Source organism: Rhea pennata, chromosome 10, assembly GCF_028389875.1.
Source record: "Rhea pennata isolate bPtePen1 chromosome 10, bPtePen1.pri, whole genome shotgun sequence".
Lineage (NCBI taxonomy): Eukaryota > Metazoa > Chordata > Aves > Rheiformes > Rheidae > Rhea > Rhea pennata.
This window is the reverse complement of record NC_084672.1, coordinates 3,864,303-3,881,623: the sequence shown is the minus strand read 5'-3', so window position 1 is coordinate 3,881,623 and position 17,321 is coordinate 3,864,303. Positions and strand designations below refer to the sequence as shown.

The 17,321-nt window shown below is 48.3% G+C and overlaps 1 protein-coding gene across 1 annotated transcript in view; it reads right to left on the bottom strand.

Annotated features, from left to right (window-relative positions):
* Window positions 1-1,541: 1,541 nt before the first annotated feature.
* The window catches only part of CHSY1 (chondroitin sulfate synthase 1), a 79,652-nt gene continuing 63,872 nt past the window's right edge, over window positions 1,542-17,321 (bottom strand). The window contains exon 3 of the mRNA XM_062584269.1: window positions 1,542-4,208. Coding sequence (XP_062440253.1) covers window positions 2,616-4,208 — 1,593 coding nt within the window. The 3' untranslated portion in view covers window positions 1,542-2,615. The remainder of the gene's footprint in view (window positions 4,209-17,321) is intronic.

The window sequence follows — 17,321 nt, the reverse complement described above, 5'->3', positions numbered from 1 at the left end:
CTGGTAACTTATTTTTAGGGCAATAAAAACCCACCGTGCCTAAAGGACCAAAATTTGAAATGCTTCCACGGATGCTGATGCCGCAGAGTTACGTATAAATCTTTAACCTGGGGACAGTTGCCCTGAGCACCGCGGTCGGGAAAAGCGGCAAGCGGCGTTTCCCGGGCTCGCGGCGTCACCGCGCTCCTCTCGTTTCGCGAGCGAACCGCTGCGGCAGCAGCCGCCACCGCCGGCTTAGCGCGCGCCGCCCGTGACGGCCTCCGCGCCAGGGCCTTAAGCCTTGGGCAGCAAAGCCAGGTTGTTTCAGCAGGAGATGGGTTTTGTCAGGTTAGACTTTCTCAAGGAAGGCTGTGTTTTAAAATGCAACGTTAAACCAGCTTGCTTTTAAGCTGCACCTACATAAACTACGTGGTAAATTCAGATGGGTTTGGGCAGTTTCAGCTGCTTCCCGCCGCAGCCCCCCCGTGAGCTGCCCCTTGCGCCGCCCGCGGGGGCTCGCGAGCCGTTTGCCCCAGGCCGAAGCACAACGCGGACGTGGCTCGAGGCCCCCGGGAGAGACGTCGCCTCTCGCCTCGCTCCAGCCCCCTTCCCCAAACGCGTCGCAGCTTCCCGCCTGCGCCGCGTCGAAAGGCACGGACCGAGGCGGACGACACGAGGAGCTCGGATTGCAAATAAAAAAAAAAAATCTTTATTGCATCTTAGAAGCAAATCTTTTTTTAAAAAAAAATCATGCACTGTATCCATCCAAGTACCTACATCCTTGGGACTGTCACCAAAAAACGATGAACATCATTATAAGAAAGACATTGAATCTACTCTAGTTGCAGTTCATAGTCCATACATGTGTAAACACTGATTATTTCTTTTTCTTTTCTACTGGAATAGCGATTACTCCGCAAGATCCCCTCAAACACAGCAGCAACCTAAGCGCTGGGTTTTAGCCTTTCTTCCACTCTTCTCCACCTCCCAAAGAGTAGGTAAAGCAGAACCGAGAGCCACGAGACGAAATGGCGCTGGAGGATGCAATAGAAAAATATACTGGTCGCTGGTTTTTATTTTTTTTCCTGCTGGGCAAGATATTTACAGGTAGGTAGGTAGGTCCCAATACATTATCTGCTTCAATGACAATTCTCATTCGCTGTTGAAGTCTCACTGGAAAGGGTTCCCTTTAGCTGGCTTTAAGGCACTTTTTGTTTTGTGTATTTAACCTTGCTAGGTGTGAATTCACGGGGATCGTACTTCGCTTGTTTTCAGCCTCCCCATTCCCAGTTCCTCTTACAGGATCAAAAAAAATTCCTAAGCTTAAGTCATTCTGGAAAATCTTAAGGAAATTTGAGAAAAAAAAAAAAAAAAGATTCATGAAAAAATACTTTAGAAAGTAATCTTTGGAGATCATTTACTGCACGTATGATGTACACTATCTTAACAGTGAGAAGATGCAATACATTCCATATATATATATATATATATATATATATATATATACATACACATATATATATACACATATACATATATATATATATATTTACACACACACACACATATATATATAAAATATTAAAATGACTAACAGATATTCAAGGAAAGGTCAAGAACCTAAAACAATGGATATTAAATAAATTAAAGGTCTATCAATCAGATACAGAAAAAAAAACCAAAACTAGTCATCAAATAATGTAATAATTGTTCCCATTAACATCATGTAACTGAACAAAATCAATGTAATCAGAGGCAGTACACTACTTTTTATATATAAGATTTTCAAAGTTTTTACTAGGGATGTCTAATTTTCCACTGTGTACTGCTGCTCTGCTGCAAGAGATTCTCATTTCCCATCCTCTCCTTTACTCATTACACTTTAATTTTTTCTTTACCACGTAGCCTCAGCTCCAGCTAGGACAGAGGTTTAGAATAATACACAGAATCCATCATGGATTCCTAAAACGTTAGATCCATATATGGACCAAATATAAAAGACAAACATTTCTACAAGGAGTTATCTGATAGCAGGTTGTGCTTACTTTCTCCCCTCCCTTAAAGTTGCCCAGCCACAAGAAGTAGAAGTGTATTTTTAATTGAAATAATTAGCCACTTGAAAAATTCCTGCAGCTAAAAGACCCTTACCATTGCCACGCTGACTTGTTTTGTTCTAATACAATTTTAAAAAATAACAATGTTATTTCTAAGAAGACTCTTTGTAACGTAGCAGTCACAACAAAGCATTTTGATACAGTGTTTTGTCACTTTGCTCAAACATTCACGTCCCAATTTACAGAATCCTAGCAACGAAGACAGCAACGGAAAAGGTAGAAAACAATCTTTTGTTCATAAGGAAATTCTAATTCAAGTCAGACTTCTGCAGATCTGTCAGATCATTCTTAAACAAATTTCTGTTTGAAGGCAAATATTGATCACAGTTTTGTTTAAAACCAAAAACACAACAACAAAAACTCAATAGCCTTGTTCCTCTCAAAATGAGCTCTTTGTAAGAAAACAACGATGATTTCTAAAATATATCCTGTGTGGTCTTTTAAAAGTGAGCTATCAAAAAACATTTTCCCAAAAATAAATTAGATAATTAAAAAAAAAGTCTTTTCCAGCATAGCTGGACATTAGGCTGTCCTCACTGAGCCATTAGTATTGCTGCTTTTCCCAAAACTTGGGTCATTTTTTTCAAACCATAGTTCAGCCAGCTGTTGTGTGGACCCATAAGTTGAAGCTTTGGACCCCAAGCACATTTTATATTGTTTTGGATCAAGATTAGGGTCACAAAAAACAGGATGATGTACATGGACTACTCCAATTTCTTGGCTTCGGAAAGTTTTTAAGCCAGCTTGTATTACTTTGTTAAATAGGTCTACGTCTTCAAGGCCCCAACCTTGGATGGAGACATCAAAGCCACCTGCTCGAAGAAGATCGCCCTTGTATATACAGGTAATACCAAAGCCATAGTTCCTCCAGAAACCTGTTTTCTGGGTGAAGGCAAAATGATTGTCACTCGGAACTTTTCCACTATAAACAATCTTTGGATCGTACTGGCTAAAAATAACTGGAAAGTATACTTGTTGACCCAAAACCGTATTGGCTCTACACCGCTGGAGAAATTCTGTGGTAAACACTAAGTCAACATCACAGAAGAAGAGTAAAGACTCATTTTGAAACTGAGAAGATCCAACTTCCAGAGCCAGTGCCCTTGAAAACTCCCCAGACACTGGTAAGATCTGCATGTCAGCCTTGGGGTATTTGGAACGGTAATCTCTCATCAGCTCAATCTGCTTTGCTTTGTCTGGGTTCGAATCGGAATTGAAAAGCAGCACAACCAGCTTGACGTTCTGATTTGGAATGAGGCACGTTTTCTCAAAATTCCCCATGAACCTTGCAAACATATCAAAGCGGCCAGAGAGAGGAATTAGGATGTTGATCTTCTTGTCTTTGAGTTCCTTCCTCTCTACTTTTGACCCGGTGAGCTGGAACGGAACAAACATCTTCAGTGAATTGGAGAGGAACGACAAAGATCCAGAATCCTGGTTAATTTTGCTGGCCAGCTCCTTGGCATCCATCTCTTCGTGCTCCATAAACTGGATCTTGCTGAAGGTCTGCTGCAAGTACGCGTGCCTCCTGACAGGGACAGTCATCTTCTTTCCCTTATGCTTTTTGTACAGAAGCAATAGATCAAGAACGTACTCCGCTCCATACATAGGATTCACTCTGCGATAGCCATACTGTATTTCCTTGAAATCTATGATCCTCCCCCGGGTCTTAGCATTCGCGTTGATCATTTCCATGACCTGCATAACAATGTCATCCAGTGCTTCACGCTGCGAAGAGTCCATTCCTCTCCGAGGGGGCTGTCCGTCGGCCCCAGAATACAAATACTTCCCCGTTAGAAACTCCCACTCCAAAATCTCCTCTCGATGCCGTGGCTGGAATCTCATGAAGGACGGCGGCATTCCCAGCTGGAGGTCATCCTTGTGGATTTCCGTATTGCTGTATTTGCTCATCAGGACAATTTCTCTGTGCAGCTGTACAGTCCGGTGGCGAAGCTCTGCTATTTTACGACTCAGCATGTAGCTGTGAAGTCTGTACTGGTACGGTGGGTTCTTATTAGGATGCAACGTTATAGCTCTGTGTATTTTGCTATTCCTAAGGTCTCTGATATAGCCTTTTTTGTTCTGTTCGTAATTTTCGTAAAACAGCTGCTGCATCTAGAAGAGAGAAAGGAGACGTTAGCGTCTCTGCAGGGCTGCGGTTTCAGCAGTGCTGCAGTTGTGAAAGTTAGCCCCCAGTGCCCCCCACCCCCACCCCTTGCTGGCATGGCCAGGTGGCCTCTGAATAAAGCCGGGCTCGGGCCCAGGTTGTAGCAGTACCAGCTGCCACTCAAGGAAACTAAGAGGATTAGTCAATGTAAACTGGTGAAGGAAACATCTACCACGGATTATTACAGCCCATTCCGGAGATACCAGCGTCGTGCAAATAACCGAGTGGCAGATGATAGATCATAAGCTCGTTGTTTTTTCACAAGAACACAGCACCGCCAGGAAAAAGAAAATACATGAAATTTTCATTACAAAGCTCTTAGTATTCTCCTGCTTCCCCTGGGCCTTAGTAATAAGAATACTATATACATGGTAAAAAAGTACGGTGACCCCTTTTCTGTTAAAACCCAAATGATATCCAGGCATTAAACCTATAGCATTTGGACATGAAAGGTGTAGTCTGAGGAGTGTTTTAGCCAACATGCTAAATTTGCTCTCCAAAAAGTATTGCATTACAAAAATGATTAAAAAAATGCCACAGTTCCCCTGTCAGTTTTAGAAATGTCAACAGAAAGTAAAATGGATGTGAAATTCCTAGCAGCAGTTCCACACACTAGGTAATACAGTATAAATATGTATGATAGCCATTTCCACGGGAAGGATGAATTTATGCTATTATTTCAGAACAAGAAGACAGCAAGCTAAGATTAGATTCAGAAGCCTTGTGGAAAGCCACAACTTAAGCAAAGCAGGCAAACCAGCTTTACAGTTTTCCGTAGCTGATACAATGAAAGATATGTGCAAGCCAGGATGGTAATTTAGGAAATTCGCTGGGGGGAAAAAAAAATCCCAAGTCCAAAGTTACATGCCAGCCCCGAGAGCAGGGACATTTTAAAAGATCGCAGGCTGATTCTACATCAAAATACAACTGCCATCAACCTGCCAGAACAGCAGACACTACTGCTGCATTTCCCCTAGGATCCAGTCTACGTTACTGGCCACGGAAATTGCTATAGGTAATGCCATCAATAAGCTATGCACTGAAAAAATTTAAAAATTAGCAAAAAGAGCTAAAATCCACAACACAGGGGAGAGTGACACTCAAATGGGGCCCAAAGACGCCCATCACACAGGCGCAGGGGAGGCGCGCTCGGCACGAGGGCCGCCGCTGCCAGCTGCGCAGAGCCAGCAGAAGCCCTGCTTTATTAGGCCTCCGGTTGCATTTTTCCCATTATTGTCGACAGACATTGAATCCAGGGGATAAACTTACACCTGGATTTAATTGCCGCTATCGTAACGAACCAGATGTGCACATACTAAAAGCTGAAGCGCAGCACATCGCCGCGGACAGCACGGGAGCAACCCCCACACGCTGGGAATTGCTCACGTGGATTTTAATGCGGACGCACGCAATGAGCTTCAGAGGAGGACGGAAGCTCAGCTGGACTCGGAAAGCAAGCACACGCTTTCATGGGTCGCCACAACCCCCCTTCTCCCCGGTCCTGCCCACGGTCCCCTTCTTCGCCGTGCTCCCCTTAGGTGCTCGCACCGCCTCTTGTGTCTGAAAGCAATTCAGGCCAGAGACCGTCTCTTGTTAGATACCATCCAGTAACGTGGCCAACGGAGAACGTCTTGGCTACGGCCTCTTGGCACATCACACACGAGCCAGCTGTCACGCCGCGTATCACGTTAGCAGTTACGCAAGCCTGAGACGCGTGCTTCGGGTAGGGGTTAGTTGGTCTAATCCCACGTGCAGCGGAGCTACCCAAACCGAACGAACCCCGCGTCTTCCCGGGCGCGTGCTCTCCCGCCCGCCCCAGCCCGCTCTTCCCATTTCACTCCTGACCATATGTTGTGTCCTCCACTAATAACGCCACCGGGGTTTTGCGGTCCACTTTGAACCTCGCTGTTTCTGTTCTGGGCTCAAGGATGGTGGTGACCTCAAACAGGACCAGCCACGCGCAGCAGAACCCACACGTGTGTTTTTACTCCAAGCGGCCTCCGCTGATCTATCTTCTGTCACTCCGATTTATAGCACTAGGAGTATGAAGTGCACAGAGTAACAACGTGTACAGTAACAAGCTACGGACGTCAACATTTTAACTGCAACCCAACCGTGGGCACAAGCTTTCCAAAGAATGCTGTGACGTTAGATAAATGTTCTTTAAAAACACTTCATCAGGGAATTATTATTTAAAGGAAAACTGACAATGGGACTTAATTTCAAGCCTTGTTTTGAATTTATAAGAAAACAAAATCAAGACCATGCAGCCTGAATGCTTTTTATTCCAAAATTCCCTTCCAGGGCATTCTGAATTAGCTACAAGAAGAAACCATGAGAAGCAGCAAAGCTTTTAGGTTACACAACAAAGATTTAATAGGATACCGATGAGTAGGAAAATGTTATGAAATTTCCGAAAGCAAGTGAAGGTATGAACCCCTAACAAACCCTCCTAAATAAAATTAAAACACAAGTATTTTAAATGGTTTGCTCTGTAGGAATAACCTGATAACAGCGCAGGCTAACTGCGGAGCTTTTAATAATTCTTCTTTCCTTTTCCAAAAACTGGCTGACTTAGAGAACTGAACTGAAAATAAATATCTCAGCCAGACTTTACTGGTGCTTCAACCCAAAGCAATTTAAAACAGAAAAACCTATTAACAGTCACCTTGCGCCAGCCAAAAAAGGCGACGACTGCAACAAACCATTTGCTCCAGTCAACGCTACAGTCAATTAATAAGAAGCACCGCCGCAGCCAGACTTTTACATAATCCTGGTTTTTCAGAAGGATGCCTCGCGAGGCTGGCACTTCCATTATTTTTCCTAAGAAGTCTCCCCCTCCCCTGCCTCCGCCGCTCTTGTCTCCTCGTGTTTAGCAAGCAGTCGTAGCGGTGGAGAGTGCCGGCGCCCTGCGGGCCTCCTTCTCCACTTAAGCACCGGTGTACATCACACTTCAGTATTCAGCGTGCGGCAGAGCTTTAGCCGGGGTTATTTTACCACCTGCAGAGAGCGTAGCGACTTACAGACTTACTGCACGGGTGCGTGAGGTGCTGCGACTGAGGTCTAAGTGGTCAGCAGGCCCCCTCCCCCAAATTACCCGTTACGGGCAGAGGAGCCTGCTGCCGCGGTCGCGGCCCCGAGCGCCGCGAGGGCCCCGCGCTCTCCTTCCCGCGAGGGCCGGCGGGTCCCTCACGCCGACCGCCTCTTCTCGCCCGCGCCTACGAGGAAGCAAGCGGCTGCCGCCGGTCGCTGCGGTCGAGGCCGGCGGAGCCGAGCGCCGTGGGCCACGCTGGCGCGGGGCTCGGGCAGCGCCGGGAGATGCGCTAGACCGACCGTGACGGCTCGCCACAGTCCCAGGTACCGGGGTAGCTCACGGCCCGGGTAACGCCTGGCTATCGCCCGCCACTGCCAGCAGCACCCACGTCGGTTGGGTGCCTGGCGCTGGCTTAAGTATCTCCTGGGAGCACGCGCAGGCGTTTGACTCCGCACAATAGTGGAGAACCCCAGGGAAGAAGCAAAAGCACCAGTACCTTTTGTGTCCATCACTAATAGAGCTGGGCAGGGGGGCAGAAAGTGGCAGATGAACTAATACATGTTATTTATTTGTTCCTCCTACGTAGCAGCCATTAAACACACGCTCCGGAGTGACCCAAGTGCAGAATGCACACATCTCGAACAGGCGTTACGTGCAAACCTCCACAGGACTCCAGTACCAGGTTCTTGCTAGGTGAACACGTCTGCAAGCTCTGCTTTTAGACAGACAGCTTTCTCCGGATTCTTTAAAAAAAGAGCCTTTCATGGATATTAATTTTGCACCGATTATATTCTAAGCATGCTTTATTCTAGCGCGGAGCGCTGAGTGTGCAGGGCTACAAAGAAGAGCTACTCTTTATTGACCACTATTTACTCTAGACCTGTCGAAGCCTTAAAAACCCTAATGTTCCCCAAACCATTAGAGACTGAATGTTTAAACTGTGGTACAGCTGTTGTGGGCACTACTGGCTCGTGTCCAGAAGACCAACTGAAAGAGAGAGTGTTATGTTCTACTCTTTAAATGAAGAAGTCTTTTGCAGGCCAAAAAAAGTGTACTGGAGAAAATGGACTTAAAAAATAAGACCAGTTTATGCAGAAGCTGGCCTGCAGCCACAGATCAGCCCCCGAGGGCTTTCTCTCACAGCTCCAGATTGTACTGGCACAGCCCAGAAAACGCAGCTCAACAAGGCTCACGGAAAGCAAGTGTGGGCAAGACATGCCGCACGGCAGGCATCTAAATGCCCAACATGTACTTTAAACACAAAGGCAACCTAAAAAAAAAGCTAGAAGAACGGCTCCGGTCACCTAGCTCACTTGGGAGCGGGCTGCTCTGCACAGCTGGCGGGGGGCTGTTGTCCTGCCCCACGGCGAGGAGGTCCGCGACTGCCCTTGGCCAGCGCCGCTCGCCCCGGGCCCCTCCTCGCCGTGCCGTCCAGGCGCGCGGCTGCACCCGTACTGCTGCTGGGAGCGTCCCTTGGGCGGCCCAAGGGCAAGGCAAGCCGCCTTGCACCCGGATCCCGAGCCGCCCGAGGAGCTGCACTAATGAGACTTTGCCTCTGTGAAGCCATCAGCCAACACAGATTGGGGGCTGTCTGCCCCTCCACCTTGATGCAACGCTGGACGTGTGGGCCAAACTGAATGGAGAGGTGAGCGTTCGCCCATTCCTGATTTGGCTGTGGTGGAGACTGCAGCGACCTTTCCAGACACAAATCTGAGCGTTAAGTACTCTTACTTGTGATGAACTTTCCGTTTTAAATCCTGATGCTCTCTGCGCGATCCCACGGCTAAGCACCGACAGGGCCAAAGCGACTCGTGGGCAGAGTTATTACGGCGGAGACAAACATGCGGAAGTACTGGATAAACACTCATTTCCAGTGAACTTGGCCACTTTCTCATCCCTGTAACCTCTCCAATTGCCGTTCCAGGAAAGGACGCAGGAAATATCACTCAGCAGTGGGAGAGCAGCCTTCCCTCCGAGGCGACATGCGAAGCACTGGGGCTCCGATGCCCGAGTACAATTAAACGCTGCGATCCCTTCGTCAAGTTACTTCTCTCATGCACATTTAATGAGGTATCACTGGTCCCCGACTGCCTTGTTTTGTAAACCAAGAGGGGCAAGAAAATCAGCTGGACATGGTACCCAACATTTCCACAGCAGCCTGCTCGGGACGCAGATGTGACCTCCTAGTAAAATAATTCGAAGTATGCTCTTAAGCAAGAAGTTTATTTTATCAACAGGGTTGCCTCCTCTTACATGATACTAAGTGAAACCGGGCCTGTTTCGTTTAAGAGAGCCTCGCAGTGCCTTGTGTACTGCTCTCCTCGCTCCGAAGTACGCAAGAAAGGAAGCCAAGGATCTAAGACAAGTTTCAAGTACAGCAAACCCAAGGTCACTGAATTTCTAAAGGATCGGAGAACTAGCAGAGTTACTGCTGCAGTTTAATCTTTTATTAACAATCCCATGTAACTGTTTAATTAAACAACTGTCCTTCTCCTAACCCCTTCTCATTTAAGCAAGTAGGAAAGCTCAAAAAGTACCTATTCACTGACAGCCTCTCAAACCAAATAGCCTTTAACAAATTCCCAGCTTGGCAACAGTAAGAGAGAACCTGCAAAATATATCTGTCCCCAAAACTGGCACCTCGCCTCCAACCCTCATTTTAAGGTCTCGTTACCAGGGACCTACACTGGGAACAGTCCGTGGGAGCTCAAAACAAATTGAGATCTTCTGGCTAAGAAGCAGAGAACTTCCCTCTTTTTGGCCCTGCATTAAACTGAGTTTTTTCCTCCTGGCCTAAGCAAGGATCCAGTTCCCGTTCCTCTTAACCGGGGAGCAAGGAATCCCATGGGATTCCCCTCAGGTCTCCCATATTTTGGATTAGGGAAACATGTTGAATCAGGCCAGCTGTGTAAAGGGGAAAGACTAGTGCAATCACATGCAACTCTCTGAAGAGCCCGTTGCCCATTTGGATTAACATCCTTCTCCTTGGGCATATCAGATACACAAACGCAGACTCCATCATTCATTCCACAGAGCAAATGACTGTTTCTCTAGAGATACAGATATATGTTTTTAAAGCATAAATGAGAACATAATCCAAAAGCATTTTGTACCTCAGGAGTAACCAGATTAAAACAAGCGTGCCATTTTCAGATACTTAGATTCAATTGTGCAAACCTTAGGGGATTTGGCTGCAATTGAAAGCTATGCTTCCAAAAGGTTCTGATTTAAAAGAAAAAGAAAAAGAAAAAAAGAAAAAGAAAAAGAAAAAGAAAAACAACACTGAATATTAACAAAGGGTCTATCCTATGGCTGTTAAAGAAGCAGATGCTAATTCAAGGTGCTAGTGACTAAATATCACCATTGCTTGAGAAAGTGTGTTCAAAATTTGTTTCTAGTGTAATTTCCAGATGATGAGCTCTGGTTGTACACATGGCTCTCCCTTGCTCAAATTCAGGCTCTGACCTACGGGGCAAACGATTTGGCGCTCCCTCTGCAGCAGAGAGGGACTGCCTCCTTCACAGATCCAAACGAACAGAGGAATAAAGCAACTCGCTGCGGATTTGTTCATTTAAAGGTCAGACTTGGACATGATGCCAAATTACTTTTTGCCACTGAATACACAGTGTCTCGAGATTTCTTCTCCTTGTTGTCAACTCCATACTTTTAGACTTTGCAGTACAGGCAGAATACAAGAAAAACTTGGTTTTCATTATGACTTTCAACAGGGCTATGCAAGAAATAGCTGCAGCCTTGGAAGGCTGTATCTGTTCTTTTTCATGCAAAGCATTAAGATTTCAGAGGAGCTGCACGTGACCCTTGGAGGGCAGTTCTTGGAGATCAGGAGCAGAAAGCCTCTGACACCCTGGCAAATTTTTTCTGGATGCTAACAATAGAGTTAGAGGAATGTAGCTTCTTCCGCACAGAGACTACAGAAGAGAAGACCTCTTCCGGATTGCCGCGTGATTTTCCACCATGTGTTTTAAAGAGGCAATAATGTAATCTTTTAGAAATATTTTTATTCATGGAATTCAAAGATTCCTGTTTGGGAGCTAATTTCCACATCCAGCGGCTTGAGAGTTTGGAGCCATGCTGGACAGTAACCCTTTCTGGCTCCCAAACACTTGGTGCACAAGCACGACTAGCAAGAAGCACCATCACAGGACCTCTGCTGCTAGACATGGGGAGGACAAACTCTCTGAATGGGGAAGCTTCAGCTGCAACCTCAACACCCGTGCTCATCACAACGGCATTTTGGTGTCAGAAATCAAGCGGGAGCAGTGTAGCTTCTCTATCAGACCTACACAGGAAGAGCAAGGACATCACAGCAAGCATCAGACCAAGTCTTTGCATCTTTGCTAACACCAGAGTCTGTGAGAACCCTGGGGGAGGGATCGATCCCTACAGATCTGGCTGCAGGACCGAACCCCTCCAGCCTTGCCTGCACCAGGGGTTGCCTCAGCACAGCTTGCCATGCCGGGGGGGGGGGGGGGGGGGAACCAGTGCCAGGGCAGACACGCAGCACCCAGGCAGCATGGAGGAAATGTCATGGAAACAGGTCCATGCTGAAGGACAGTATCAACGTAGTCACATTACTGCAAGGCTCTAAATCTCTCTGAGCCTTCACAGAAGGTTGCTGTGAATTTAATTAAGCAAAGATTTGGCCTTGTGACAGCTGCAGTTCTTCCCTGGGTGTAAAAAGGAGGGGGGTATTTTTAAAAATAGACTAATTGTCAAGACTTACCTTTTGGTGCTTCCAGCTTAAACACTGTTTTAGATGAGAATAGATATGGCTTCCTTTTTCATGGCAGCCATCTGTGCCCACTATTTCTGATCCCTTGTGAAGACCGGTGGCAGGCACAGATCTTTTGGCAAGGGGTGAGGGGGGAACCAGAAATGCTGAATAAAATCACCAAGAAAAGTCAACTGCCAAACTGCTTGCATGTCAAACTACATCCCTTTCAGTAAACTTACAGTGCCAGTAATAGTCCCGGAGTGATAAAGCATCTTTCATAGCTGCATTTTGAAATGTCTGCACCATGCTTTCCTACAACCTAATGGAAAAATCACTTCTCTACCTGTAGCATCAGTAGCAGCTAATCAAAATTGACAGAAAACTAGGAATATATTAGATTTCTCATTTCTCTGCTAGCAAGCCCCCTTCACAGCTGCCACAACAGCAGTTCTCATGGATGCTGCTATGTTGCGCCGTTGCCAGAAGAGCAGCTGTAGAAAGGGTCGTTGTTCAGGGCACGCTCCTGAAACCGTAGCCGCTTCCAAATCAGTGGTGACCTGTCCCTAGGAAATGGCAGCTGCACACCATCTTATGCTGGCAGGGATGTCTAACACACAAAACAAAACAGCATTTAAATAAACTCTGGAAACGGGCTCATTCCATCCACTTGGCCTCTCTCAACGCGAACCCGTGGGAGGGAGCGGGCAGGGCCACAGCCTGAGACAAGGGAAGTGCAGAGGCCCAGGCTAGCAGAGGTCCAGAGCACACGGTACACCGGGCAGGCACATCGCTTTGAGCCTGATGGCGCCCCGTGCCACACCAGGCCAACGGGACGAGCCTTCATTAAGGCCCAGGCAGCTAATCGTCCTACCAGCACGGGAGCACCCGCACCGCTTCCCTGTGCAGCTCCTGCGTGAGGGTAGCCGAGGCGAAGCAGGCTCACATCCGCCGAGACCTGTTAGTGTGGACACGCTGCATCGACGCTCAGCTCCGTGCACGTTCTACCAGCGTTGCCTATTTACGACAGAGAAAAGGTGACAGCTGCATCGCTGTCATGCTAACCAGATGACACAGCTCTGCAGGTAACGCTCCTTCCTCCAAGCTTAGAGTCCAGCAAGTGCCCCAATACGGCACTGAAACACTGCAGGGTTTTTTCAGAGTTACGCTAAAGACCCCCGCACACATGTGGTCGTTTCATACCCACAACCCTTTAACGAAAAGGGCACACAGCAGCTCTGCTCTTGCAGCCATTTTTCAGTGACGGGGAGACCAGTATAGATGAGCTGAAAAGTCCGCCCAGCTCACAGGCTGTCCTGCTCCGGTTAACAATTCAGCTCGGCGCAAGGGCTGCTCGCCGCTCCCGGTGTCCCTGCTCCCCAGCTGCACCGAGGGCTCAGCCAGCTCAGAAGGACCCACCGCGGCTGCGCGTAACGCACCAGGGCCAGCAATGAATTATATATACATCAGCCCCCAAAAGCAGAAACGGTTCCAGGTGGGAATATGATCTCCCTCCGCTCGGCACGGCACGGCACGGCACGGCTGCCGGCCTTTGTTGGCCACCTGGGCCGGCTCTGCCTGAGCGGCCTGCCTGCTCCGAAGAGGAGGGGACCGGGCGGCACGCAGCAGCCTTTGGTTTCCTGCCGGGGGCTGATGGCAGAAGGATGCCCCTCCGAGGCAGCGATAAATGAAGTGGGAACTCGCTCCGCGATGCTCTGGCTGCTTCTCCTACAGTTAAAACTGAATTTAGAAGAACACCGGGTTGTGGGTTTTTTGGAGCGGTAGGAAAGAACAAGCTATACCCTTCCTTACCAAATATCACAGTGCCGCTGCCCAATATAGGCTGAACATTTGTTAAACCAATAATTTGGTTCATCCCCTTTTAACAGCCTGTTTACTCCAATTGGTTCTTCATGTTCAGTCAATCTTGGTTTTCAGCCAGGGCCACCGATTCCGGTGCTGGCTCGAAGCATGTCTGCGAGGGACTGGACTAAATCCGCCACGGGGAGCAGCGTGGGACGACAGCCCCGCGAATCGTCCCTGCCTTGTTTCAAAGCGTGCGTTTCCGACGCATGTGTATTTTTTGCCAAAAGCATTGTTTACTAATTGCTCAGAGCAGGGGAGGGAAACGAAGCCACAAGCCCTTGCTTTTTGTGGAGAAGGCACACGTTGCAGCCGAGCCCTGGGAAGGCTGCAGCCGAGCGCTGGCGCGGGAGCCGCGCGGCAGCGACGGTCGAGAGCACGGCGCGGCGACGCGGCTCCTGCCGATGCAGCTTCCACAGCGAGACGCCTCGATTGCGAAAGCGTTCGTCTTGCGCTCGCACCACTACTTTTAAGCCTGCCCGCTAGTCTGTGCTGAATTTAAAAGCAAAATCTGCCTTTTGTTTCATCACTGGAAACTACAGAATCGGCCCAGCTTAGACGTGGTGCTGCCAAAGCCGTGAGATGACAAGGTCTCTGCCTTGAAGAGTTCTGCCACCTAAAATACACGCAACGCCGCAGCTCGGCACGGAAGACAGGGCTAGTGAGTCAAGGAGGGGACGAGCAGCCCGTCCATGCAGAGGGCTGATGATCTCTCAAAGACTTGACTTGCATGCCCTATACGTCAAAAGCCCCATAAAACACACGTGATTACCTCCAACTCCAAAGTTTGCCTGTTTTTATTGCTTGCTGGTCTGAAGTACAAGGAAACATATATTTTAAATAAGCTACATCTTAGGAGAAAATATCTCTATTGAGACAACCCCTAGCCTCACTTCAATAGGATTTGCAGGAGTCAAAATTGCTGGAGGTGGGAGCACTTTCCAGCCCATGGGAGAAGGGAAAAGCATGGCCACAGGTGCCCAGGTCTGGGTCCAGATCTCTCCCGCCCCAGGTTCATGTGTGCTCCAAGCTGCAGGGAAGGCACCACCGCTGCGCGCAGCCACCGCTTTTATTGTGCTCCTGTCAGTGGAACAACTTTCTCATTATTAAAACGAGCTGTCAGGCAGACTGGCATTTCCCTCCTTGCGGTATCCAAGTCAGCCCGTTAGTTCAAATATGGTTAAAGATTTCGCATAGTGTTGCTGGCTAACTGTATATGGTCTGAGGTTTTCTGGAAGTTTGCTGTCTGGCACAGTTTGGAAAAGTAACAAACAGCGCAACTCTGCCGCGCGCTGCGAGTGAGTGCCTCTTGCATTACACACAGTCTGCGAAACCACCGGGCTCACCTCTGAGCTGGTGTGTTTAGTCTTCGTTGATGTATGACACCTATAATTTAGCTTTGACAAGAGATTATTCAACTGCTGCTTTTGTAATGCCCTAAATTAAAGCGGGAGGTGCGGACACCGATAAACCCAGTTATGCCGAATGAAAACGCATTAGCCACCGTTAAAAGTGGAAAGAAAGAAGAACGAGACTGCCTGAAATGTTCAGCAACGCTGTGAAGGACAAGATCTGCCACATGCCCGACACCCCCAGCCTCCTCCGAGCCTTAGCTCCACACTCACGAAGAGCTTGTGGTCGCTTCCCAGCGTTTTCCTGCCCGCTCTGCTCCCGACCTGGAGCACAGGCCGTGCCGCTGCTCGCAGCCTGCCTGCGCGCACGTGGCTTCGGGAGCTCCAGGGCTGCACGCAGCCACGGCAGCTCCCCGCCTCCCCGCTCCGCCAGCACCCCAGGGGCCCGCTCTCGCCCCTGGCTACCGCTTTCTGTCCCTTCCCTCACCCTTGAAGCTGACAGTCCCTCTGGATCTGCTGCTTGGAGAAATGTTGACATCTGCATTTGTGGCTTTCTCGTATCCCATCGCACCTTTTGCTCATCAGGGAGACAGGGGAAACAGAAGGTGCAGGGAAACAGAGAGATCATCTGAGCTGGTTTGGCCGCTGCCTCACAAAGTCTCATTGCTTGGGAAGCTTTAGAGGTGTCTGATGCGGCTGAAGACAACGGGAGAAATGGGAGAGCGAGCTGAAAAGCCATCAACAAGAAAGCAGAAACAGCTTTTGCCAACAGATGGAGAAGGCTGTTGGAGTTCGTAGCCTCGCTCACCAGACAGCGATGCCTTGTCTTCTGATGACCCATTTTTAGTTGTGGATCAAGGACATTTCAGGGATTTGGGACTGACTCATGAATAGCAAATGACTTCTACGGTCTGCCAAAGAGACTTCTCCTTGCTGCCGGAAGGCAGGGCTGCTTTGAAGTTGCTCCTGAACCAAGACAATTTACAGCCTGACAGTTGAAAGCTGCACTGAGACGGTACTCGTTTCCTCAGGGCATGATGAATCGCCACGGTTCAGCAGCCAACCGGCCCTGGGTCCAGGAGGGGCAGGGTGGACGGCCGGGGACCACGCTCCTCAGCTGTCCCACTGTGTCACGGCCACTTGCGTCCTTCAATAGGGCTTTCAGTGGGACACACAGCGCTTCTTTCTGCTACGTTTGCTTCACTGCTCTTGTGAGATGATAGACTTGTATCATCTGAGCTGCAAGTTGTTACCGAGCAGAGTGTAGTTTTAAGCTGCAGCTAGTAAAGGCTCAGACATGAACCCAGGGAGAGCAAATAGAAGTGCTTCTAACCCACTGCTGAGAGCGAGCTGTTGCAAATAGGCTCAGCTCATGGCACAGACACACGTACCCACGTTGCTGACTCAGCTGTGGGGGCAGAAACCTTATGTAAGAAAGCAAGGTAGGCAGTGACAGGGTATTTGCATCTTAAAATATCAGTACGATTAAATACAGTTCAACTGGCAGGGCCTAGAGGCATCCAGACAGCTCAGAGTGGGAGGAACAATCTCATCCCCGTCAAAGACAGCAAAGACATATCCTTTAGCAACAACCTAATTTGAGATGCCAATCCTTAAAGCCCGCACAAAGAACCGTGAACAAACCACAGCACTTTCACGCCTTGCTTCATGGTTGTTTGGTCAATCATTGCTTTTCATCAAACAGCCAGCAAGCCATCGGACAGGGTGCCATACCATGCTTGGCCTCAAACCTTGCCTCTGCTGCCTGTGCTTCGCCTTGATGAGAACGTTGAAGTCAAATAAAATCCACCCACCCATAACAGATGTTAGAAACCTGTCTCGCTTTCTTCAGTCGTCCTCTGAGGTCTGGCCTATTGTCAGACGCCTGAGGGGAGAGTTTTCTTTTTTCTTTTTAAGGCAACGGTAATACATCCAAAGGATTTTTCTGTTTCAAGAAGGTAAATCTACACCTGGGCCAGAGCTGCTTCAACATTCACTAGGGAGTAACGACCCTGTGTCTCAGGGCGACGTTTGTCTAGTGTGCTGTCCTGACATTTCCCGCAGACAGAAAGAGAGAGGA